Source organism: Leptonychotes weddellii, chromosome X, assembly GCF_054177405.1.
Source record: "Leptonychotes weddellii isolate Sample4059 chromosome X, ASM5417740v2, whole genome shotgun sequence".
In the NCBI taxonomy this organism is placed as follows: Eukaryota; Metazoa; Chordata; class Mammalia; order Carnivora; family Phocidae; genus Leptonychotes; species Leptonychotes weddellii.
In genome coordinates this window covers 77447931-77470459 of record NC_138385.1, presented here as the reverse complement: position 1 = coordinate 77470459, position 22529 = coordinate 77447931, and the positions used below count along the sequence as shown (strand labels likewise).

The window sequence follows — 22529 nt, the reverse complement described above, 5'->3', positions numbered from 1 at the left end:
TGATCCTACTTTCCTACATATTTGAACTGTTTCCCAGTAAATTAAAAAAAACACAAGAGATTGATGTTAATAACCAGATTTCATAATTAAAATCCCTAGCTTTAATTTCTAAAATTGTATAGTATCTAGTAATTAATGAGGAAAATACTTTTAAATCCCGAATTGGTTTACACTTTTATATAATTTTTGTAATTCTTAATTACCATATGCAGTAAATTAAATAATTGTAATAATTAAGGAGTTAATGTAAATCTGATGCCAAGTTGGGAAATAAACATCTAAACATATGAAATCAAACATTCCTATGGACAGAATTTTAATGATTTTCAAACAACTGACAGACTAAGACTTTTCATAGAAAACTTTTCTGTTACAATAACCTTCATGCCCACAAGGAAAGTTCTGTAAAAATTTTAAAAAGTGTGCTACTATTTTGACAATTCTAAACAAATTACTCATAAAGATTGATTGTGAGGAAGTTCGATAGGTTTTCTAGAATATAAAAACAATTTCTTTCACCTTGGGACAGATGTTTACCAGTGACTGAACCAGATAAGACTTTTCTTAAGTAAAAATAAAAAGGTATCACTGTCGTTTGTACATTTCTTTCTTTTTTTTTTTTAAGTAATCTTTACACCCGATGTGGGGCTCAAACTCACAACCCCGAGATCAAGAGTCGCATGTTCTTCCAACCGAGCCAGCCAGGCACCCCCATTTATATATTTCTTAAAGTTAGGTACAGCTCTCTAGTCTACTGCTAACCTTACTTAGGACACTTTACCTATCATATTATACATGTATTATACATGCCAGATGAATGTGGAAGAGGAACTATCTGGGAGTGCAACCTGGCCTGGACAGGTAAGTTTCCCTGCTGTAGTTTTAGTAGGTAATTTTAGGGTTATGATAGCCTTTCCTGACGTTTTCAGTAATGAGGATTGTGTAGTGACCGTGTGACAAAGTATCACCTGTTACAATTGTTGGAGGGACGGTTATCAAAAAGCCTGTCGGTCTATTGTCTCTTAACTTTAATGTAGCTTCTTCCAGCAAAAACATCTCACTTCACTGTATTCAATATACTTACACTCCGTCATGCCCCCAACTCCCATTACTCAAGAAGGCCTAATGTACATAGGCATGCAACAAAAAAATGACCTCAGTAGAATGATCAGATCACTCTTCTAGTTAATTCTTTAGCTCTCATTTGCTGCTTAAAATCTGGTATCTAACTAGGGAAGATTACAGTTCAGATAAATCCAGGGCCTAATTAATTCTTTTTTTTTTTTTTTTAAGATTTTATTTATTTGCGAGAGAGCGAATGAGAGACAGAGAGCCTGAGCGGGAGGAGGGTCAGAGGGAGAAGCAGACTCCCTGCTGAGCAGGGAGCCCGATGTGGGACTCGATCCCGGGACTCCGGGATCATGACCTGAGCCGAAGGCAGTTGCTTAACCAACAGAGCCACCCAGGCGCCCCTAATTAATTCTTTTAACATATTTTCCTTGTGAACAAATTTCTCTTGCCAAAATACTGTACTGTTTAGAACAGAGGTTGCAAATTGCTTCTTGTTGGCCAAATCTGGCCCGCAGCTACGGCTTGGCTCCCCTCTAACCTATATACATGCATGCATGTACGTGCATGCACACAAATGGGTTATCCATAGAAAAACCCAGATTTCCACCTTCTTTTAAAAATGCTGAGCATCTGGCAATGCTGGGCCCGTCTTGAGAAACAGTAGTTACCAGCTAGAACACAGTGGCAGCAGTTCCGATATGCACACCTGCTTAGCCTTAGAAAATATTTTAGTTATGGGACCCCTGGTTTAAATGCATTGTTTGTTCAATTCAATAAAATATCCCCTTCACTCCTGAGATGAAGACTCCAACCTTCTGATTTGTCTCCTCTTTTGACTTCTTGAGACTTCTTATTCTTACAAGGTAAAAAAGTAAACCACATTTTAAAGTTCTGTCTAAAAAAGATACTCTAAGATTTTTAAAGAACTACTATCAGATGAAAAATCTTTAAACCATGTGCCCTGGCAAAAGGAAATTTGGAGTACGGAAATGTTTTCAGTTTCAATAGCCTCGCAAAATCAAAGCAGGCAGAAAAATGCTTAACTGAAATTCAGGAGCACAATAAAGACATCAGTCTGGCTCTCTCACCAAATAATTATTCTGAGTTTCATCTCTGATTCCACTGCCGCTTACGTCCCTGAGAGTAGAAGTCTGTGACAGTGACTTGGGCTTCATTCTTGTTGTCAACCCTGATGATTTTAAAACTAGTTGGCCTAATTTTCCCCTTTGGGGTGCTTCGGATGGTGTTTGCTACTTCTGCTGGAAGAGATTCTCTTCTGCTCATGGAAAGACTTTCTTTTCCCTCTACAGATTTATAATAGCCTATGGGTAGAATTATACTGCAATACACCATATGGGAAATATGTTAAAAAAAATGAGTTCAAGCTTACAGTATGTGTGTACAAATTTCGAAGAAACAAATCTTTGTCCAAACTCTACGACTTCACATGTGATCATTTATTTGATAATCATTTGACGTTGAACACGGGCCCCCTGGGTCTGGGATCCTGGGAAAGATAACCCTGCTACAATTCCTGCTTTGATGTAACTGGTGGCATCTTAGAGAGAAGTTTCAACATCACAAAATGTCTCCACTGAAGATATTTTATCATTAAAATTCCAGGATTTAGCAAGAGTCTTTCCATTTTAGGAAAGTCAGAGTAAGAATACAAGAGAGGAGAGGCTATAAAAAATTGAGGGTTTTTTTTTGTGGGATCGGTAGAGCTCTCAAACTAACGTACTACTACGGGTTGAACTGTCTCCTGGAAAAGACACTGAAGTCCTAAGCTCTGGGACCTCAGAATGTGACACTATTTGGAAATAGAGTCTTTAAGGAAGTAATCACATTAAAATGAGGTCATTAGGGTGAGTTCTAAACTACTATCCTTATAAAAAGGGGAAATTTGGGAACAGAGATAGACATGCACAAAAGACAGACAACGTGAAGACACCGAAGGAGAAGGCCTCGTGAGGACAAAGGATTGGAGTGATGTATTTACAAGACAAAGAACGTCTGAGGTGACCAGAAGTTAGGAGAGAGGGAGCATGCCCTGCAAACACCTTAATTTCAGATGTCTGGCCTCCCGAACTATGAGACAATACATTTCTATGGTTTTAAGCCACCCAGTTTATGGTACTTTTTTACAGAAGCCCTAAGAAAATAATACAAGCACCTTTTCAGAACTGGATAGTTTCTTCATACATAGGAGGGCCTTAGTGCCTACCAATTTTTCCTTTTCCTTTTTTTTTTTTTTAAGATTTTATTTATTTATTTGAGAGTGAGAATGAGAGAGCATGAGAGGGGGAGGGTCAGAGGGAGAAGCAGACTCCCTGCCGAGCAGGGAGCCCGATGCGGGACTCGATCCCGGGAGTCCAGGATCATGACCTGAGCCGAAGGCAGTGGCTTAACCAACTGAGCCACCCGGGCGCCCCCAATTTTTCCTTTTCCTTTAATGTTTTGACATGGATTTGCATGCTGTTTTATGATACCTTAAAAATTGTACCACTACTAACATTTTCTAAATTAATATCCTTAGAACACTTGGTCCATAGTAATCTGAACAATGTCAATGACCCCCTAATGTTCAACTCAACAGACTCTATTTTCAGGTCCCCAAAATGTCAGTAAAAATGGCCAAAGCAAATTTACTATATAAAGGAGAGAGGGGAATTCATGGAAAAGATAATGAAGATGAATAGTTTGGGGATTAAGATAAATCATTTCACTTTCTATTAAAGCTAAGGTTATCAGTAAATATAATTCCTTTTATTTTTGAAACTGGTATAAATTGATCATTTTATTCCATTCTATCAATGATCTTTTCCGGCTTCTTTTTAAGAGTTCTCAAATATACGAGCTTTGTTTTTTGTTTAAGTTTAGTGTCCACTAATCTCGTTTCCATCCAGTTAGGAAACAGGTTTTTAAGTTGCCCTAAGAGCTCCAGTTGAGAATGCAGAGTCATTCCCCACTTGCTCCCTTGTACTTCCCCAGTAACTGTGACTCTGTTCTTAGTTTCTGGCATGATATCTGGCACAGAGGAAGTGCTCAGTTAGTATTTCTTCAAAGTAAAAACCAGAGGTGACACCATGTTTAGGAAACAAATATAACACAAGCATTTACAGTCCATGGGCAGACAACTGGTACGGTGCTTTTATGCAGTTTTTTTTTTTTTTTTTTTTTTTAAGTATTTACTCATACTGCTAAAACCAACTCTTGCTGTTGATGATTCTCTACCAACCACCTTATTCCACCTTATTCAAGTCTGAACTGCTTTGAGGCCTCCGAGAAAGCAGGGATACCCTGCCCGTTTGTTATGCTTGTCTCATGTCCACCTCTTCCCAGTGCTCGGACTTAATCCTTTCTTTGGTCTGTAACCTGTCCCATTCTTTTCAGTAATCGGCCAAACGACTGGTATGGTGGGTAGGCTCTAAGATGGTGCCTGTGACTCTTGCCTCCTGGTCTCCTTGCCATCATCCTGAGTATGAGTAGACCCTGTGACTCACTTCTAACCAACAGAATGTGTCAAAGGGGGCAAAATACCACTTCCATGATTATGTTACCTAAGACTGTGACCCCTGTCTTGCTAGCAGCCTCCATTAACTCTCTTGCTGGCTCTGATGGAGGAAGCCGCCATACAGAAAGGCCTTTTGTCAGAATAAGAGTGCTATTGGTTTCTATCGCTACATAACAAATTATTGTAAACTTAGGGGATTAAAACTACATATATTTATTACCTCATAATTTTCATGGGTCAGGAGCCTGGGCAGTGCTGAGCTGTGTCCTCTGCTCGGGGCCTCACAGGGCTGCAGTCAGGGTGTCAGCCAGGGCTACGGCTTAATCTGAGGATTGGGTTCCTCTTCCAACCTCACTGGTTATTCGCAGAATTCAGTGCCTTGCAGTTGGAGGATGGAGGCCCTCACATCCTGGAGGCTTCCCACCATTCCCTGGTACATGGCCCTGTCTGTAACAGGGCACTTTGCTTCTTCAAAGCCGGCAGGAGAGCATCGCCACTGCTTTGAATTGCTCCGACTTCTTCCATGTCTGACCTCTAGAGCCTCTTTGAAAGGGCTCACCTGATTAGGTCAGACCCATCTAGGATTATTTCCCTTTTGCTTAAAGTTAACTGATTAGGAATTTTAATTACATCTGCAAAACATCTCATCTCTCCCACATAATGGAACCGAAGCAACGGCGTGGTATTTCATCATCTTCACGGTTCCTGCCCACACTCAAGGGGAAGGGAGTATTCAGGGCAAGCATAGCCCTGAGGGAAACCGTGGGGGCCATCTTAGAATCCCGCCCGCCACAACTGGGGTGTCTTAGTACTGTCAGTGAGCTGCTTGCGGTCTATAGCCTACGGCTCGGTGAAGTCTTTTTGCAATACTGCGCTAGTGCTAGAGCGGCAACAGCACGATCAGAACTCCCTAAATGTAGTATTTACACAGGAGACTATTTTGTAAGATTTCAAGATCGCATCTACTCTAGACTAACACCCCTCTGCGTGAAACACAAGAATGGAGTTTCTTTTCCTGTCTGCAAATGGGGCAATGGTCACCGTGAGTGAAGAACAAGTGTGTTAGCCGGGAGCTGGAATGGTGAGAACGAGGGCGGCGTGCCCCACTGAGTGGGCAGGATCCGTGAGCGCAGGACGGCAGCGGTTCTGTCGGAGTACACCTAGCAGCCTTACGCTTCCGATCCCTGCGGCAGGGGGCTGGGCCATGGGGCCAGCCCGGCTACGGACAGCTGCAGCGAGCAAGCCTGGCTGTGTCTGGTCGGGCCAGAGGCCGAGCTGTGGCAGGTGAAACACTCCAGATCATACCACAGAATCTGCCGCATTTCCGTGCCACGTCGCCTCCCTAAAGCAGACTGGGAGGCAAAGAAATTTCGAGTTTCTCCACGAAGATGTACTGCTTACAGGGTGGCCCTGATATTTTCTTTACTCAGAGGTAAATGAAGTTTGTGTCTCGCAATATTTTCAACATAAACAGATTTTTTTGGCCCCCGTTCTGTGAACTGACAGAGAATTCCAAGTACCTCTACATTTTATTCATACTCATACATTTAAACAGTGGAAACGACCAGATATAGTTTATTAAAATGTTCATTAAAAACAGTTTTGACTCAGTTTTTTAAAATTGCAAATACATTAAAAACTGTTACAGTGTCATGAGATTGCAAATGTTGCCTTATGAAATTATAAAGAATTTGTTTAGTAAAAACTATGAAATATTTTAATTTAAACTTCACATATAAAAATATATATTTTATTGCAACACTGAACAGTCAAGGTCACAACACTTGAAGGAGAGTTTGAGATACACATATTTTAAAATTGCTTGTCAAAAATATTAGCATAAATAAATACCAAAACTGGTCGTAATATTCAAACCAAATAAAACATATTATTAAACTTGTGTCTTTAAAAGTTTGTTATCAGAAACTTTCCTTCAGAAGTCAAACTGTTTTTCAAGTATAAATTACAATGTGCTTGGTGACCACGGAAACATAAATATATATTTATAGTATCGTACATGATTTTGACCTTCTCTCCATATTTGGGGGTGAAGTATCCTGATGATTTTGCCCCATGTGGTTCTGGTTGGCATCTTTCTTACTTCTTTTAAAAGCTATTTGATCTCCTATCGGTTTTATCTCTGGGAGTGGCTCATTATTACTCTGCATACTTTTCTGACTCGTCAATGACATCCTTTTAAAGAGGAAAATCTAGAAAAAAACCCACACAAAGAATTCATTTCAGTAAGTGAATAGTCACTTAATAGTATTTAGGGGGTATAATTTTCAACTAGTCTTAACATTATTTCATCACATCTTTACGGGGCACCATATGTACAAAGGTACACTCTCAGTGTCCATCAGCCTCTTCTTTTACCAATGGCAATCATGCTTCCTCCCCGAAACAAGACCTTTCAGGGTTTAACTTTCAACACTATCTCAGTGCCTTGGTAATACATTATCATTTTTCTTCAAAGAGCAAATTCAGCATTTCACTTTGTTGTGTTGTTAAGAGAAAAAAAGATGAAAACTAGGATATTCTGGAGGAGGACAGACCTCCCGTTCCTATAGATCAGAACTTCTGGCAAAATGTTAGCGCTGCCAAATGATGGCTTTGGGAGCCCCAGGGGTCTGACTAGGCAGGTGGATATATGGATCTGCTGCTCAGGGGAGGCCGGGGCTGTGAACAGGCAGATAACAGCCGGACAGAGGAAAGCAGATGCCACAACCCAGGGACTGCAGGCAGGCAGAAAGGAGAACAGAAGAAAAGAGACTGAGGGAGAGCCAAGTGTGAGATGCAGGCAGAGGAGTGAGCACTGGGGACAGAGCTTTGTAGAAACAAGATCAGGAAAGAGAGGCACCTCAGAACTGAGGGAGGAAAACGTGTTAAGAATGGAGTGCTCAATAGGGTACATACAGGAGAATTTGAGAAAGAGGACGATGGAAAAGTCCCATGGGATTTTAGCCCTTTAGAGGATGTAGCCAGATAAAATAAGATTCCTGAAGAGTGACAACACATACATACGTTGGTTTTGACAAGATGCCAAAAACGAAAAAAGCAGGTGAGGACTTGGCTCCTTTGGAAACCAAAATGATGTGAATAATAGCTGGCCTTTAGTCTTTAAAGAATGGAGGAACTCAAGTGAAAAGTGGCGACCCAAAAAGTCAGAGTCTAGAAAAAGGGTCTGTGGGCTACAGTGGAGGAACTCCTGTTTCATTTCTGCTATTGTGGAGGAATCTGTATCTTGAAAAATTCTGCTACTACAAAATACCAAGAAATGCTGAATAAGTGCAAAAAACATAATTTTATAATGTGTAAGTAAGTTCACAAAAACAAAATGAAGGAAAATCCCTGTGGGCCAACAAATGAAGAGGGAGCAGGAAACCTCAGAGGCGAGGGAGGAATGAAATGGCATTTATTGATCTCACAACTTAGACTCATTTTGTTAATGTATATTTGATCTCATAAAATGTGGAAACTTGGTACTGAGACCCCTCCACAAAGTAGGGACCCTCTAAGAACTATGCCCTTAATGTAAGTCCACCTACAAACATTGGGAGATGACAAAATACCATGGCTCTCCTGGTCTATGCTTTGAGTGAAGGAGAACCATGTTTTCCTAATGAGAGGCTGGGGTTCCCATTTACTTTACTGGTGTAGGTGGGAAAGCCCTAACTGAGAAATTAACTGAAAGTGGTCCTGGAATGGTAACACCCAGGGGAGCTAACAGAGGCTAATACAAATTCTCTATGGATGGATATGCCTTAATGTAAGTCTTAAAGGGGTTCCACAAAAAGTCCCAGTTGAACATGCACTCACAATCCGAATTTCAAAACACATAAGGAAACAAGATAGTACTAGCAAGTCAACCAGAGCAACAAACAGATTTAGATTGCTAAGGATGTCTGACATTGGAATAACTAAATATACAATATAAAATAAGTACGTTTAAATTATTTAAAGGACCAGAATAAAAAATACGAGCACAAAACAAGATACTAGTTTTTAAATGATTGATTTGAAAAAGAATCAAAATAGAATTTCACTTCAAAATGTGAAAAATATAATCACTGAAATAAAAATGCAACAGGTAGGTTGAAAAGATTAGTCTCAGCTGTAAGGAAACTATGGAATCAAAGAGCTCTGAAATATGAAAGCTCTGAAATTCCCTGAAATATTACTTAGACGTGGACAACGGGAAAGTAACATTAAAAGACATGGATAAAAGAATGAAAAGTTTTGTATCAGAATTCCAAAGAGGAGAGAGGAAACATTCAAATATATAATGGATGAGAATTTTCTTAAACCGATGAATGACTTGAATTCTCAGATTCAAGAGTCATAATGAATTAGAAGAAAGTTAAAGCAAAAAAATTCCCATCTAGGCATCTCGTAGTGAACTGAAGTACATCAAAGATAAACAATGTAAAAAAACCAGCCAGGGAGAAATGATAGATTATATACAAAGTTATCAGCAATTATACTAAAGCAAATTTCTTAATAGGAACAATGGGAGCAGATATCAAGAGAAAAATAACTGCCAACCAGCCATACGATCATTCATTTGCAAGTGAACAGAAACTAAAAAAGTTAACTACAAAAAGAAATCTATGACAGGAACTTCCAAAGGATTTCTTCAGGGAGAAGAAAAAGGATCCCAAGAAGGATATCTGAGATGTAAAACGGAATTGTGAGTAAGAAAGTGGTATAACAAATAATAGTAACATTTGATTGGTGAGGCCAAAAAATTAAAATACTGGATACAATAATATGTAAAATGGAAAGGAAGGGGTGATAGGAGAGAAAACTCTTCTAAGATCTTGGTATTACTTGAGGAAAAGACAGGAACATTAACTAGCTTTAGATTTTAGGTACGTATGTTAAAAAATTTAAAGACAAAATCCAGCTTATAGGCCATCTACAAGAGACTCATCTAAAATACAAGTAAAAGAATGAAAAAAGATGTATCGAAGTGCTAATCAAAGGAAAGCTAGTACAGCTCTATTAATAACAGATATACTTTAGCATTTTTTAGAGATAATGAAGAATACAAATAGTAAGATGATAGATTTAAATGTAACTGCATTAATGATCAGATTAAATATAAATGGGCTAAATGCTCCAATGAAAAGACAGGGATTTTCAGATTAGATAAAAAAAGCAAAACCCATCTTTTTGTTGCCTAAATCAAATGCACTTCAAATACAAAATCACAAATGAATTAAAAGTAAAAAGATGGAAAAAGACATATAACTCTAATCAAAAGAAAGCTAAAGTGGCTATGCAATATCAGACCAAGCAGATTTCAGAGCAAATATTATCAGGGATAAAGAAGTCATTTCATGATAAAGGCGTCAATTAATTAAGAGAATATAACAATCCTAAATGTTACAGAACCTAATAAGAGCTTTAAAGTACATGAAGCAATTGGGGCGCCTGGGTGGCTCAGATGGTTAAGTGTCTGCCTTCGGCTCAGGTCATGATCTCAGGGTCCTGGGATCGAGCCCCGCATCGGGCTCCCTGCTTGGCATGGAGCCTGCTTCTCCCTCTCCTTCTACTGTTCCCCCTGCTTGTGCTCTCTCGCTCTGTCAAATAAATAAATAAAATCTTTAACAAAAATAAAATAAAATACATGAAGCAAAAACTAATAGAAGTACAAGGAGAAATAGATGAATCCACAATTGTATTTAGGGATTTTAATACTCCTCTCTCAATAATAGATATTACAAGTAGACAGAAAATCAGGAAGTATAGGAAATACTTAAGCAACGCTATCAACCAACTTGATGCAACTGACATTGATAGGACACTCCACCCAACAACAGCATGCTTCTCAACCTTCTCAAGTGCACATGGAACACTAACCAAGATAGACCTGATTCTGGGCCACAAAATAGGTCTCAATAAGTTTAAAAGGACTCAATTCATACTGAGTATGTTCTCCAATCACAATGTAATTAAATTAGAAATTAATATCAGAAACCTCAATGGAAAATACCCAAATATCTTGAAATTAAATAACCCATGAGTCAAAGAAGAAATCAGAAAATATTTTGAACTGAATGAAAATGAAAACACATCAAGTACTTCAGAGAAAATTTATAGAACAAAAAGCCTGTATTAAAAAATAAGAAAAGGCTCAAATCAGTGACCTCAACTTCCATGTTAAGAAACTAGAAAAAGCGGGGCGCCTGGGTGGCTCAGTTGGTTAAGCGACTGCCTTCGGCTCAGGTCATGATCCTGGAGTCCCTGGATCGAGTCCCGCATCGGGCTCCCTGCTCGGCAGGGAGTCTGCTTCTCCCTCTGACCCTCCCCCCTCTCATGTGCTCTCTCTCTCATTCCCTCTGTCAAATAAATAAATAAAATCTTTAAAAAAAAAACAAAAAACTAGAAAAAGAAAAGCAAATTAACCCAAAGAAAGTAGAAGAAAGGAAATAATAAAGATTAGAGTGCACATAAAATATAATACAGAACAATCGGTGAAACCAAAAACTAGTTCTTTGAAAAGATCAATAAAATTGATAAACTTCTAACCAGTTCATCAGGGAATAAAAAACACAAGACATAAAATAAATCTGACAAAATCTATGCAAGACCTGTACACTAAAAACTACAAAACATTGCTAAGAAAAACAGAAGACATCCATAAATGGAGAAGTATCTTCATGAGTTAGGAGACTTAATATTGTTAAGATGTTAATTCTTCTTAAATTCGTCTGTAGGTTCCAAGCAATCCCAATCAACATCCCAGCAGGCATTTTTTTCCAGTAATTGACAAACTGATTCTAAAAATTCATATGGAAATGCAAAGGGCCTAGAATAGCCAAAACAAGTTCGAAAAATAACAAAGTTGAAGGAGTAAAGCTTCCTGACTTCAAGACTTATTATGAAGCTACAGTAATCAAGACAGTATGGGACTGACACAAGATAAACAGATCGAAGGAACAGAATATAGACTCCAGAAATGTGCCCACACATGGAAAAGTTAACTGATTTCTGATTTCTGTGAAGACAATTCAGTAGAGAAAAGGTAGTCTTTTTTCAACACATGGTGCTAGAACGATCGGATGTCCATATGCAAAAACAAAAAACAAACAAAAAAACCCCACAAACCTTAATTCATACCCTCACCATATAAAAAATTAACTCTGAATACAACTCAGCAATATAAATGAATGAACTATCGATACATGCATGGATGGATTTCAAAACAATTATGCTGAACAAAGGAAGCCAAACAAAAAGAGTACACAGTGTAGGATTTCATTTATATAAAAATCTAGAACTTACAAAATAATGTGTGATGACAGAAGGAAGATCAGTGGTTTGCTGAGGACAGCAGGGGTCAGGGGGCATAGACAGGGGTCACAAAGAGGCACCAAGAACCCTCTGCCAACAATGGCACTGTTTACTCTCTGGTGATTATGGTTTCACAGGTGTATGCATATGTCAAAAGAAATCAAATTATATACTTTAAATATGTGTCATTTATTATATGTCAATTATACCTCAATAAAGCTCTTTTTAAGAAGCAGGGGAGTCATTATTGGGTGACCTGAGAGAGACTGTCTCAGGTTTTAAGCTTGGGGAAAACAGACAATGAGAGGAGACCATAGGTATAATCTACCTCAAATTTTCCTCACAACATAGAGTCTAGCTAACTGTGTACTTGAAGCGAGTGTGCTCATTTGTAGCTTGCAATGGGGAACAAAGCATACCATCAGAGAAAAGGTAGTAACTAGGAAAGGCAAGAATTCACAAGCATGCTTTTTTTGGTGGAGACATTCTCATCTCAGCGTCTTTTATTTACGGTAGTGACAGTGAATAAAAAATCTATTGACTGTGAACTGGCATGGGGAACTATCCAGGGGATCTGCCATGTTGCAGCTAGTTTCTGAGGGAAGGCATTTGTTCTTTAACCTCTGTATCTGCAGTCTCTGGCCTTGTGCCTGGCACATTAAGAGATAACCAATTAGTATATGCTAAATAAATACATGAATAAACTAACTCTATAATGTAATTATTTTTAATAGCTAAGAAGTTTACTACTTTTTTCATTAGCTACCTTAGGTGGAAATGAAGCCAATAACACATTTTTCTTAGTAGCTAACTGTGGATCCGAATTATCAGCAGTGGCTACAGTGTGGAAAAGTAATATTCGGTAATTTCTAGATCTAACAATCACCTACCAGAAGATCTCTGCCGCCAGTTAAGATCATAGGTCCTAACCTGTCTATCTGAAACATTTAAAATTACCAAAACAAAATTCAGTGGTGAATTCTGTTTTGTAGATGCCAAGAGTACAGTTCTTTCTTTTCCTTTTTTTGGATTATCTTTGCGGTATCTGTCTAAATACCCAGGGGGTGGGGGGATGGGAATGCAAAATCTCAAACATATGTTTCTTTTGATGTAAGTTAATGCATCATTTACTTTCCAAGCTTTAAAAAGTTTGATTTGTTTGGCTTGGATGGTATAAATAGGTTAGAGACACTCTAGATTAAAAGAGGTCATATGGGATTGACTAAAAGAAAATCTCACCTAAATCATCTATTTCCTTTTTAAAATATGGAGAATAACAGTATATTCTTTTTTTTTTTTTTTTAAAGGTTTTATTTATTTGACAGAGAGAGATACAGCAAGAGAGGGAACACAAGCAGGGGGAGTGGGAGAGGGAGAAGCAGGCTTCCGCGGAGCGGGGAGCCTGATGTGGGGCTCGATCCCAGGACCCTGGGATTATGACCTGAGCTGAAGGCAGATGCTTAACAACTGAGCCACCCAGGTGCCCCAACAGTATATTCTTTAAGTAGAAATACATTTATTACTGCTTGACTTTTTAAATATGATTTTCATTACTTTTTGTTTCCTTTAACCAAGGACATGTACATTTACTGAAGTATATTTTTCCATTAGGTATAAATGAGAATTTGAGCAGAATCCAAGTTTAAGACTACATTCTTCAGCCTGGCACCTGCAGCCTGCTGTATCCTGGCCTGACCTCACCTTTGTCCCGTCCACTGCTGCCATTGCTCGGGCCCCTTGCCTGGCCTGCTCCTACGGGAGCATGCCACTCCCCCCTGCCACATGGCATTTCTCCCCTGGCTCAGCCCTCTCTCCTAGCCCTGTGTATCCAAATCCTCCCACCGATGGGCAATGCCATGCTGAAGGCTGGACAGCCTGAAAAATTCCCCAAACTCGATCATGTGTTCTAGAACACACATTTTCATTTGGTCTGTGTGTTTCAAATATTTTCTTCTGCTACTTCACTTCATTTATCCTCTTAGGTTCTTCTGTCTCCTGACTCCTTTACTTTTCATCTCCCTCCCTCATATTTGACTTTCTTTTCCAGAGTCTTTCCCTGAGCTCTTACAATTGGAAAAAAGTCTTCACAGGATCGCTATGAAGTACAGTAGAATATCTGAAATGTTCTTTTCTACCAGACAGAGAGAATCTGTTCCTAACACTTGATGGTACACGTTATAATTCTAAGGAGGAGAGTAATTCTGAGAGTATCCTTTGAGCCAGGTCACAGCTATCTCTAAACATAAGGCAATTTTTATAAAGATAAGAATACTCACAAAGTAATTTTTAATAAAAGATAACAACAGGGGACCTGTGCCAAAATTTTAGCTTGAAATTTCTGAAGTAATTCTGAAAGGAATTTCAGAGTGGCAAAAGACAGGCTGTTTACTCCTCTAAGGGCTGCTCCTGGTTTTACCCTCCTCCTGTCCTCTTCCTTACCTCCTTACGTTTTATAGTTCATTATCAACCAAAAATATTTACTGAGCATTTACCATGTCCCATATACCAGGGACTGTGCTACATGCCAAGGATCCATTGGAAAGCAAAACAGAAAATAGTTTTTGTCCCACAGAGCTGAAGGCCAGTGGAGAGAGAAAGTCATAAAGCAAGTAAATGTACACTTCACTATGAAATTGCCAATTACGATAAATACAAAGAAGGATGAGAAAAGGGTGTTACGTGACAGAATAGTAATGGGACATAATTTATCTAAGTGCAGCTGGTCACAAAAGGCCTCTATGTAGAAATAACTACTTTAAGCTGAAACCTGAAGGCTGAACAGGAATTAACAAGGCCTTTCATTGATCTTTTCTTCCACATTTCCTCCCAATGCTTCTACCTGGAAATGTGCTCTCATGATTACAGAAGGTTCCCCTGCAAGTGGAAAGAGTAACTTCCAAGAAGAAGAAACATATCTCTCAGACTATTAACAACTCCAAAACAGGTATTTGGCAGGAGAGGCTGACGTAGCGTGTGGTCACGTTTCCTAAGCAACAACATCCTTATTTTTGCATTCATCCTCCTATTTCTTGGTTTTGACTTACTTTTTTCTAGACTCTCATGATGATTATACTCATAATTTAAGCAAGAAAGTTCTTTTGTGTATCTTTTCCTGTAAGTTGAATCAGTGTGAATGGGATTATTGAAAGGAACATGCTATTAAATTCTGGCTGGGCCACCTGACTCCATCTAAAGTCCAGGAAATAAATAGCTATGTTAAAACATGAAACATCACTTGAAATTCTTCACATGTTTTGGGGCCATAAAACCTCATATTAAGGAGGTAAATTATATGAATCACTATATAAAAAGTAAAAGGAGCAATTCAATACTTTGGTCTTAACACTAAAATGAAAAAATAAATTTCACTTACCTTTGATTTTTTGACGTCTTTACTTGGTATTGATTCACTATCTTCCAGGACTTCTGAAGAACTGCTCTTTGCACGGTTATGCATGTTTCCTATAATAGAATATATTGAGAAATATGTTTTTCTAATAACGAGAAGAAGCAAAGTCCTGATGCCCTCAGTGCAACGCTATCAAGCCTGACCTATGGGGTAGTACTACAGAGAGCGTATCACTACCGCTGAGGCAGTAGACAAGGTCTCTACTTCATAGTTCCTAGAGGGCTGAGTTAAGGCAAAAAAGCCCAGAATGACCCGACCAGTGTTGGAGATGTTTGCATGACAAGTACCCAAACACAGCTACAAAGGTAACAGTGAGTGTCAGGAAAGAGTTCTGTAAAATATAAATTACCTTTTTAAATTAACCTAGTTATAATTAAATTCTTTGTACTCAAATGGACATGTTACTTTTTGGTGTTTCAAATTCATCCACAAGTTATATAACGGAAAAATAATCTTTAAAGTATACTCATGAAGTATATGCATTCTTATAATTTTATATTATCAACTACTTAAATCTTACTTTTAATTAGTTGCAAAGAATACTTACAGACACTATTTTAGTAAAACTTACTACTCTGTTGAAGTTAGAAAGAAAAAAGCATGAAGGGAAGTCCTCCTCCTCCTGCCTAAGTTCAGATCAGATATCTACTACTATGAATGGTTATTTTTAATGAGAACACAGCAAAAAGCACACTTTGATGTGATGGTGTGGAACATAATATAAGGGTTGTACAGCAAAACCCAGATGATCTGGCTGTAGAAAATGTAGGTCTCCAGGGTAGTCGCAGTCCCCTCTATTCTGTGGCACCTGTTTTCCGACACCAACAGTCAGGCCTGGGAAAGGACCTGTCTTAAATGTCCACGATAAGATGAAAGACCCACGTCTGAGCCCTGGGGGAAATAACGGGATGGCCAGCCGTAGCTCCAGGCCAGCCTGGTCTTTAGCAGTGGGGTCTGGCAGTGCCCACCAGAGACATAAACTGAGATGGGGGACAAAAGCCCAACTTAATACTACTGGTTGAAAAGGAAAAAAAGGGTAGTGAAAAGCCTGTCCTGAACCACTTAACACTGATACACGAGTAGCTGGGAGTGATGCGAATATTTTATATGAAGAAGCCGTGGTGGTGATTAATGAGAACAAGTACTCCTGTGTCACGTATTTCAGCGCTTGTCATGAGGCCCATGTGACAGTAAAAGGCAGGAAGCAGAATACACGTCTGTAGGCTTTAGCGCCTCAGCTACAGCATATGCGTGCGTACATATGCATGCATGCGTGTGTGTATGTTAAAGTAGCTGGCCTTCTGAAGTCAAATGTGTTCACACCTTTTGGATTTTCATTGTATTCACAAATAGCCCGTTCCTCTTGGTTGGTTTTCTCGTCCTATAAATGATAAAGAAACAATATAATAAAAAACATAATTGTGATGGGCTGGAAAACATCATCTGGGTTTTAGGCAAGGGTTCTCGAGTCAGCCTCTAGCTAACAACATAAACACGTGACTACTGCTTCACTTTGCTGGGCTTTTGCCTCAGATGCTGAGTGACTGCTAACGTCCCTTCTAGCTTTAAGTTTTTGGATTCCAAAATGTTGTATGATTCAAGAATTCAACTCCAAGAAGATTCGGGAACGTTAGTTGGTAAATGAATTGGCTCAACATTTTACACTGTCAAACTGGAGTTTCAGGAATTCTATGTTAAAGAATTTCAGGGACTACCCAGACTGGAACTCATAAATATTCCTTATAAATCTTTCCCTCCCTCTGAAAGAAAACAGTAACGGCTAGAAGCTTTTTTTTTTTTTTCCCTCAGTGAGAGGAAGGAGTCTTGAGAAAGGAATTAAGAAAATGATCTCGATAGCACAGCCCCATTTTGTAAATTAAAAATACATGCACATGAAACAACACAGGTTTACAAGTACACATTCAAATAAAAGGATAAGCGTGTTTCAGTGGTTGTCTGTGTTATGGAAAAGGAGAACACAAAGGGAATCAATTTAAATAAAGAGAAGCCTTGCGCAGACCAAAGATGCAAGTGATTCATCAACAAGAAGGTATGATTAGAGGTACAAAAACTGAAAATGAAAACGAATCGACATAGTGTCATTTTCAGTTTCGTTTTCTGAATTCTGTACCTATGAAGTTAACCCAGAGCAACATTAGCAAATGAATGATTTCAAACCTATCAACTGTCTCCTAGCAGTGTCCCTCTTGGACAAAACTGCCAAAGAGAAGAGATGTTTCTGGCATCCCTAGCTCCACTTTTAGGATGACTTCCTCTTCCTCAGTGATAGCTCCCCCTTTTCTTCCTATAATTCCTCTCTTCTACACCACATCTGTACAGAACTGATCACAGCCTCAAAGACCGCTGTGAACAGCTTTCACTTGTCCACATACATGTAAATATACACATGTATGTGTGCACACACCCACGCCTCATTCCTGCCACCAGTATAGGGCTCCTAACTTTGTAATTTGATCATTTCAAGGACCCAGTGCTGAACTTCTCGGTTAATTTCTCAACAGTATATTGTACTGGCCCATATCAGTTCATTTCCACTCAAGCGGGGAACAAACTGCTACCAAGAAGTGTGGAAAGGGTGTTAGAAACAAAGTGTGCCTGATTTATAAATCTGCCAAAGCTTTTCCTATAGCGCATGAACCAAGTTATTCAGAGAAGTATTTCTGCTCCCAAAGGAAGCTGGAGTCTGCCCTCTGCAGAGACCATGGAACTTGCTCTTCGGCAGGATCTCAGGATTTAAGCACATATCATCATACCTTTTCAGTGGTGTCAATCAATACCTTTTCAGCTGAGTTGTCATTGGCTTCATCCGCTGGTATGTTCTTCTTGCCTTCCGGATATTCATCAATTTCCTCATCCATGTCCTCTAGTTCTTCATCTGAAAATTCATGATCCTGTGTCAAAATTGATAATCAGGGAAGAGATAAGATTTTCTTTTTTTAAAAAAAACAGATTTGATATTGCAGTCATAAATAATTTATATCATCTCAAAGAATATACAGAATACGAATTCAAATACTGAAGGCAAAGAAATAAAATGCTGCATAACCTATCGTGCATATCAAGTTACTATATTACCAAGGCTTTTCCGCACATTGATCTATTTCAACATTTTCAATGACTAGGATTCCCAAAATTCTATTAGCGTCTACTACAAGGTTAAAATGGAAAAAAAATTAAATGTGCTTTCTGAGCTGTCTCAAAAGAATGCTTTTAAACTTTAGAGAAGTTAAAAAGCTTTCTACTGTAGCATTATAACATAATCATATCTATATATTATGCTCATTTTCCAAAACATAGGGATTTAAAATCACTTCAGAAGTACAATTCACTGATATTCACGAGAGAGAGTTAAGTATAATTACTTACATTCCAGGAAGAAGATAAAGGGACATAGGCAGTTTAAATGGTTTGCTCTCGGTTATTTAAAGCAGAGGGAAAACCAGAGGCAGAACTTAGTCTATCTGGTCCTGTCCAACTAATCCAAATTATAAGACAGCCTGTCTATGGATTTGATAGAGTAAATCATGTAATACTAAATATAGGCGAAAAATATTAGTTATATTCTTTATTCTATACTGAGTTTTTTTCACAGTTTCATATTTTGGGTGGAATACTGCTTATTTTTTTGTCATTAAGAGATCAGGCTCCTTATTGGACTTTTTTTCCTATGCTTTTCATTTATGCACTTCTCTAATGGCCCCTAAAATAGGTGAGGCAGTAAGTAATTAATGCCCTTTACTCCCTTGAGGGATGTTTTTACAAAGTTCACCTCGCCATATTTGCCTCAGACGATATACACCCTTTATATCCCTTCAACACAGTAACTAGCTTCTCATGGTTCACCTTCCTAGTTGCTGTTTGGCTAAGGATGAGCTGGACACCCAAAAGAATCTTTAGTGGGTGGTTTGAAAATAATACCTCTCATAATTAACTCACCTTTCTTCTGGCAAAATACCAAATGTGAGAGTTCAGGCTAGGGTGACTTACTGTTACTTAGTAACAGACGTTAAGTGGCATCCTCAGGCCAATAGCACTAAGGGTGTGGCCTGATAGCATTTTCACCAAGGACAAGCAATCCAGAAGTGAAGCCTGGAGATTTAAGAGTTTCGGCAGTTACGCAGTTACGCTGAGAGGGCTTGACTTAGGTTAAGCAAAGGTCATGAGGCGGTGCATGTGGGAGGGGAACACAGAGAGGAAAACAGGGTACCAGGGTAGACAGCTATATTAAAGGATGTGCTGCACGTTTAGGTTGGGTAGGGTTAACTATGAGGTAGCTACCATTTACCAATAATTTCTAAAGCTTTCTTTTTTTCTGCATAATTTCCCCTCTAAGTGACTTATATTGCATATTTATGCCGAGCCAGAAGCACATAGAAGGTAAAATGATCAGAGACTACTTTGGAGGGGAATGGGAAGCAAGATTAACTAGATTTAAGATTTATGGCTGATAGATAGATGTAGTCATGAATGTATATAAACGAAGGCCAATTGGAAAGAACAGTGTTCCCAAGACAGAGAATTTCAGACTCTGTCCGTCTGTCTCCCACAGGGAGGGGTCAGTGAGCTGTGTTGCAGCAAAGTCCTCTTCTCTTGGAGAATTCTGCTAGTTTAGCACCTGGGTCAACTCCCATCGTGCTAGTTAACTAAGATATTAATGTAACCATAAGACAATATCATGCTATTATAAAAAGGAACACGACATTTTATCTTATTTTAGAAATAAGCAAAACACTCATTTCTTATAATGAACTATAAATTTACTCATAACTTTATGAAAATCTGTAACAATGAGTAACTGCTGGAACGGTATCATTTTCTAAATTTGAGAAAGCTCTTAGAAAACATTTTCACTAGAAATCACATCAGTTGTAGAACTTTGCACTTAAGCACATTCAGAATTAATCTATTCACATCTGGACAACTACTCTAAATCACAGTACTTACCTTCAAACTGAAACAATTTAGGAGAGATTGGCAGAATACTGTCATTTTACAAAGAGAAAGGGCAAAGTTTAAGTACATTCTTGTCACCAGAACCACATAAGACGTTAAGTAGTCTAGAATGGTCAACGGAAACACGTCTTGTGTTGGGACCGCAGGAGCGAAGGGAAGGGGGCCTGGCTCTTGCAGAGGGACAGTTGTCTTGCTGGTCAGGCACAGCACTGGGAGCTGCAGTCTTGGGTGTGGCCCAGGGCCACATTTCTTATGGGAAATATCAAGAAACCGAAATGTTCCTCATGAGGTTTCAGTTTGCTTAAGAATACTACATTGCATACTGGAGAAACTTGAGGTTGCTCTCAGCAATTGGCATAGTGGTCATCTGGGGGGATGAGAAATGCCTGGAAGGGGGTTTGAAGGGAAGCCGCTGGGGAGCGCTCTACCTTGATCTGGGTGTTGACTATGTGGGCGGGTTCACCTTGTGGAAAATGCACTGAGCTATACACGCACAAGATATGCTCTTTTCTAGATGTATTATATTTCAAGAGTTTTAAACAAGTTTTTTAAAGCGACTATAAAGTATAAAATTTTGTGCTACAATTCTCAATTTATGAGATGCCTCAATGTCATATAGGGTAGACAATGTTTTCCAAATAGGTTAATAGAGCATAAAACCTTATATCTACATAATACCACGTGGGGAAATGTATATATTTAAAATCTCAATCTCAAGGCTTTTAGGACAAGAAGGGTTAACATGGAAGTTCATGTTTTTACTGCACTGGAACTCACTGAGGCAGGAAGAGAGAGCGGGGAGGGCATTCAGTACAAAGACCTAGGTACTGCTATCCAAGCTCTGTACCATCAGCCACGGCCTGAGCAAGGGGTCTAATAATATTACTTTACAGTCTCTCTGTAGAATGGGAAAATGACACCAGCAATACCTACCTCAGAGGGTTCGTATCAAAATTAAAAAGATTATTTACAGAGAAAATAACACAAGCAAACAATGAGCATCTGTATATAAGTGATTTTAAGACTCCCTAGTATACACTGAGGGCCATCAAAAAACAAGATGCTTGGGCACCTTTTTGCCATAAAGTCCCAGATCTTATCACTAGAAAATAGTTGACTTAAAGTGTTCACGTATTTGTTCTACCCTCTCGCACAGCTCCCTTTACTGTCTGCCAGGAGCCCAGCAGCTAGAACAAGCAAGGGAAGAAAGCAGGACCCATCAGGAGCAGCCTAGGACGACAGGGAAGTGGAGGGGCGCCTTGGCTGGACTGTGGGCCAGTGCTGCCTCAGGTCCAAGTCAAGTCCAGAAAACACTGCTACAGTATAAAGTTTCCCAGTATTTCAGCGTTGGCAATGGATTCAAGCGTTACCAAAATCACTGTGTATACCAAGCGAAGTGAGTCTGCAAGCCAGGCTGCACCGAAGGGCTCCCAGTTTGACCTCCAAATTATTGCCTTCTAATGTCACTACTTTACAATCTCTAAACTCCTCCTCCTTTCTATGTACCAATCCCTTAGTTCATTCCTAATCTGGTATTTTTGCCACAAAATCCATTCCAGTTTGACTCTTGTAAGCAGGCCTGCAAAAGTGGCTACAATGCTGAGGATACAAACTTCTTGCTGGTAGGCAATTTTACTCTTTATGTTTGAGTTATTTTTTAACCTATTTTGATAAAAACATTAGGACACAGGGAAATCTGTCGTCCCGTACCATCAGCCTTTCACCACGCTTCAAATGTTGAATGGCAGTACTGGACCCACGTATGGTGTGCAGACTTTCACTCTACCCTATATTTAAGGGGGTTATCATTATTGTTACTTACTTCATTCCCACAGATCTACTTCCATAAGCCAATTTTGGGGAGGGGGCAGCTATGTTGTACTTAAACAGAAGTCAGGTCCACATGACTAGATGTTCATGCACATCTGTCAGTGACCTGGAGATTCCTGAGGGTAGTTCTGTACCTGACTTGATGTGGTCAGAGGGGTTAATTAGAGGGACACGGGTTACCATTTGCTGAGTACCTCTAACATGTTTCATGTGCTAACTAATTTAACTATCCAAAGACCCCTCCCTTTATAAAAAGAAATAAATAAGACTCAGAAAGGTTAAAAAAAAAAGAAAAGCTTTTCCAGGTGTCCACACAGCTAATCTGTGAAGGGCTGGGGTGTGAATCCAGGCCTACTGGGGGCCAGTGCCCAGGCTCTTTCCCGGCTCTGCTCAAATACCTGAAGACCAGAACAGGTGCCCTCAGGGCTGTTG

General features: G+C 39.2%; 1 protein-coding gene across 6 annotated transcripts in view; it reads right to left on the bottom strand.

The window, feature by feature from the left end:
* Positions 1 to 22529, bottom strand: part of RPGR (retinitis pigmentosa GTPase regulator) — a 130681-nt gene that overhangs the window by 76183 nt on the left and 31969 nt on the right. For 2 of the 6 annotated variants that reach the window (XM_081808995.1, XM_081808999.1), the window contains 4 exons: positions 18068 to 18205; positions 16617 to 16674; positions 15258 to 15346; positions 6132 to 6795 (listed from right to left, as the gene is read on the bottom strand). In XM_081808995.1, coding sequence (XP_081665121.1) covers positions 6589 to 6795; positions 15258 to 15346; positions 16617 to 16674; positions 18068 to 18205 — 492 coding nt within the window. In that variant the 3' untranslated portion in view covers positions 6132 to 6588. Of the gene's footprint in view, positions 1 to 6131; positions 6796 to 15257; positions 15347 to 16616; positions 16675 to 18067; positions 18206 to 22529 lie in introns of those variants that run through there. The other 4 variants (XM_081808996.1, XM_081809000.1, XM_081808998.1 and 1 more) reach the window with 2 other exon arrangements.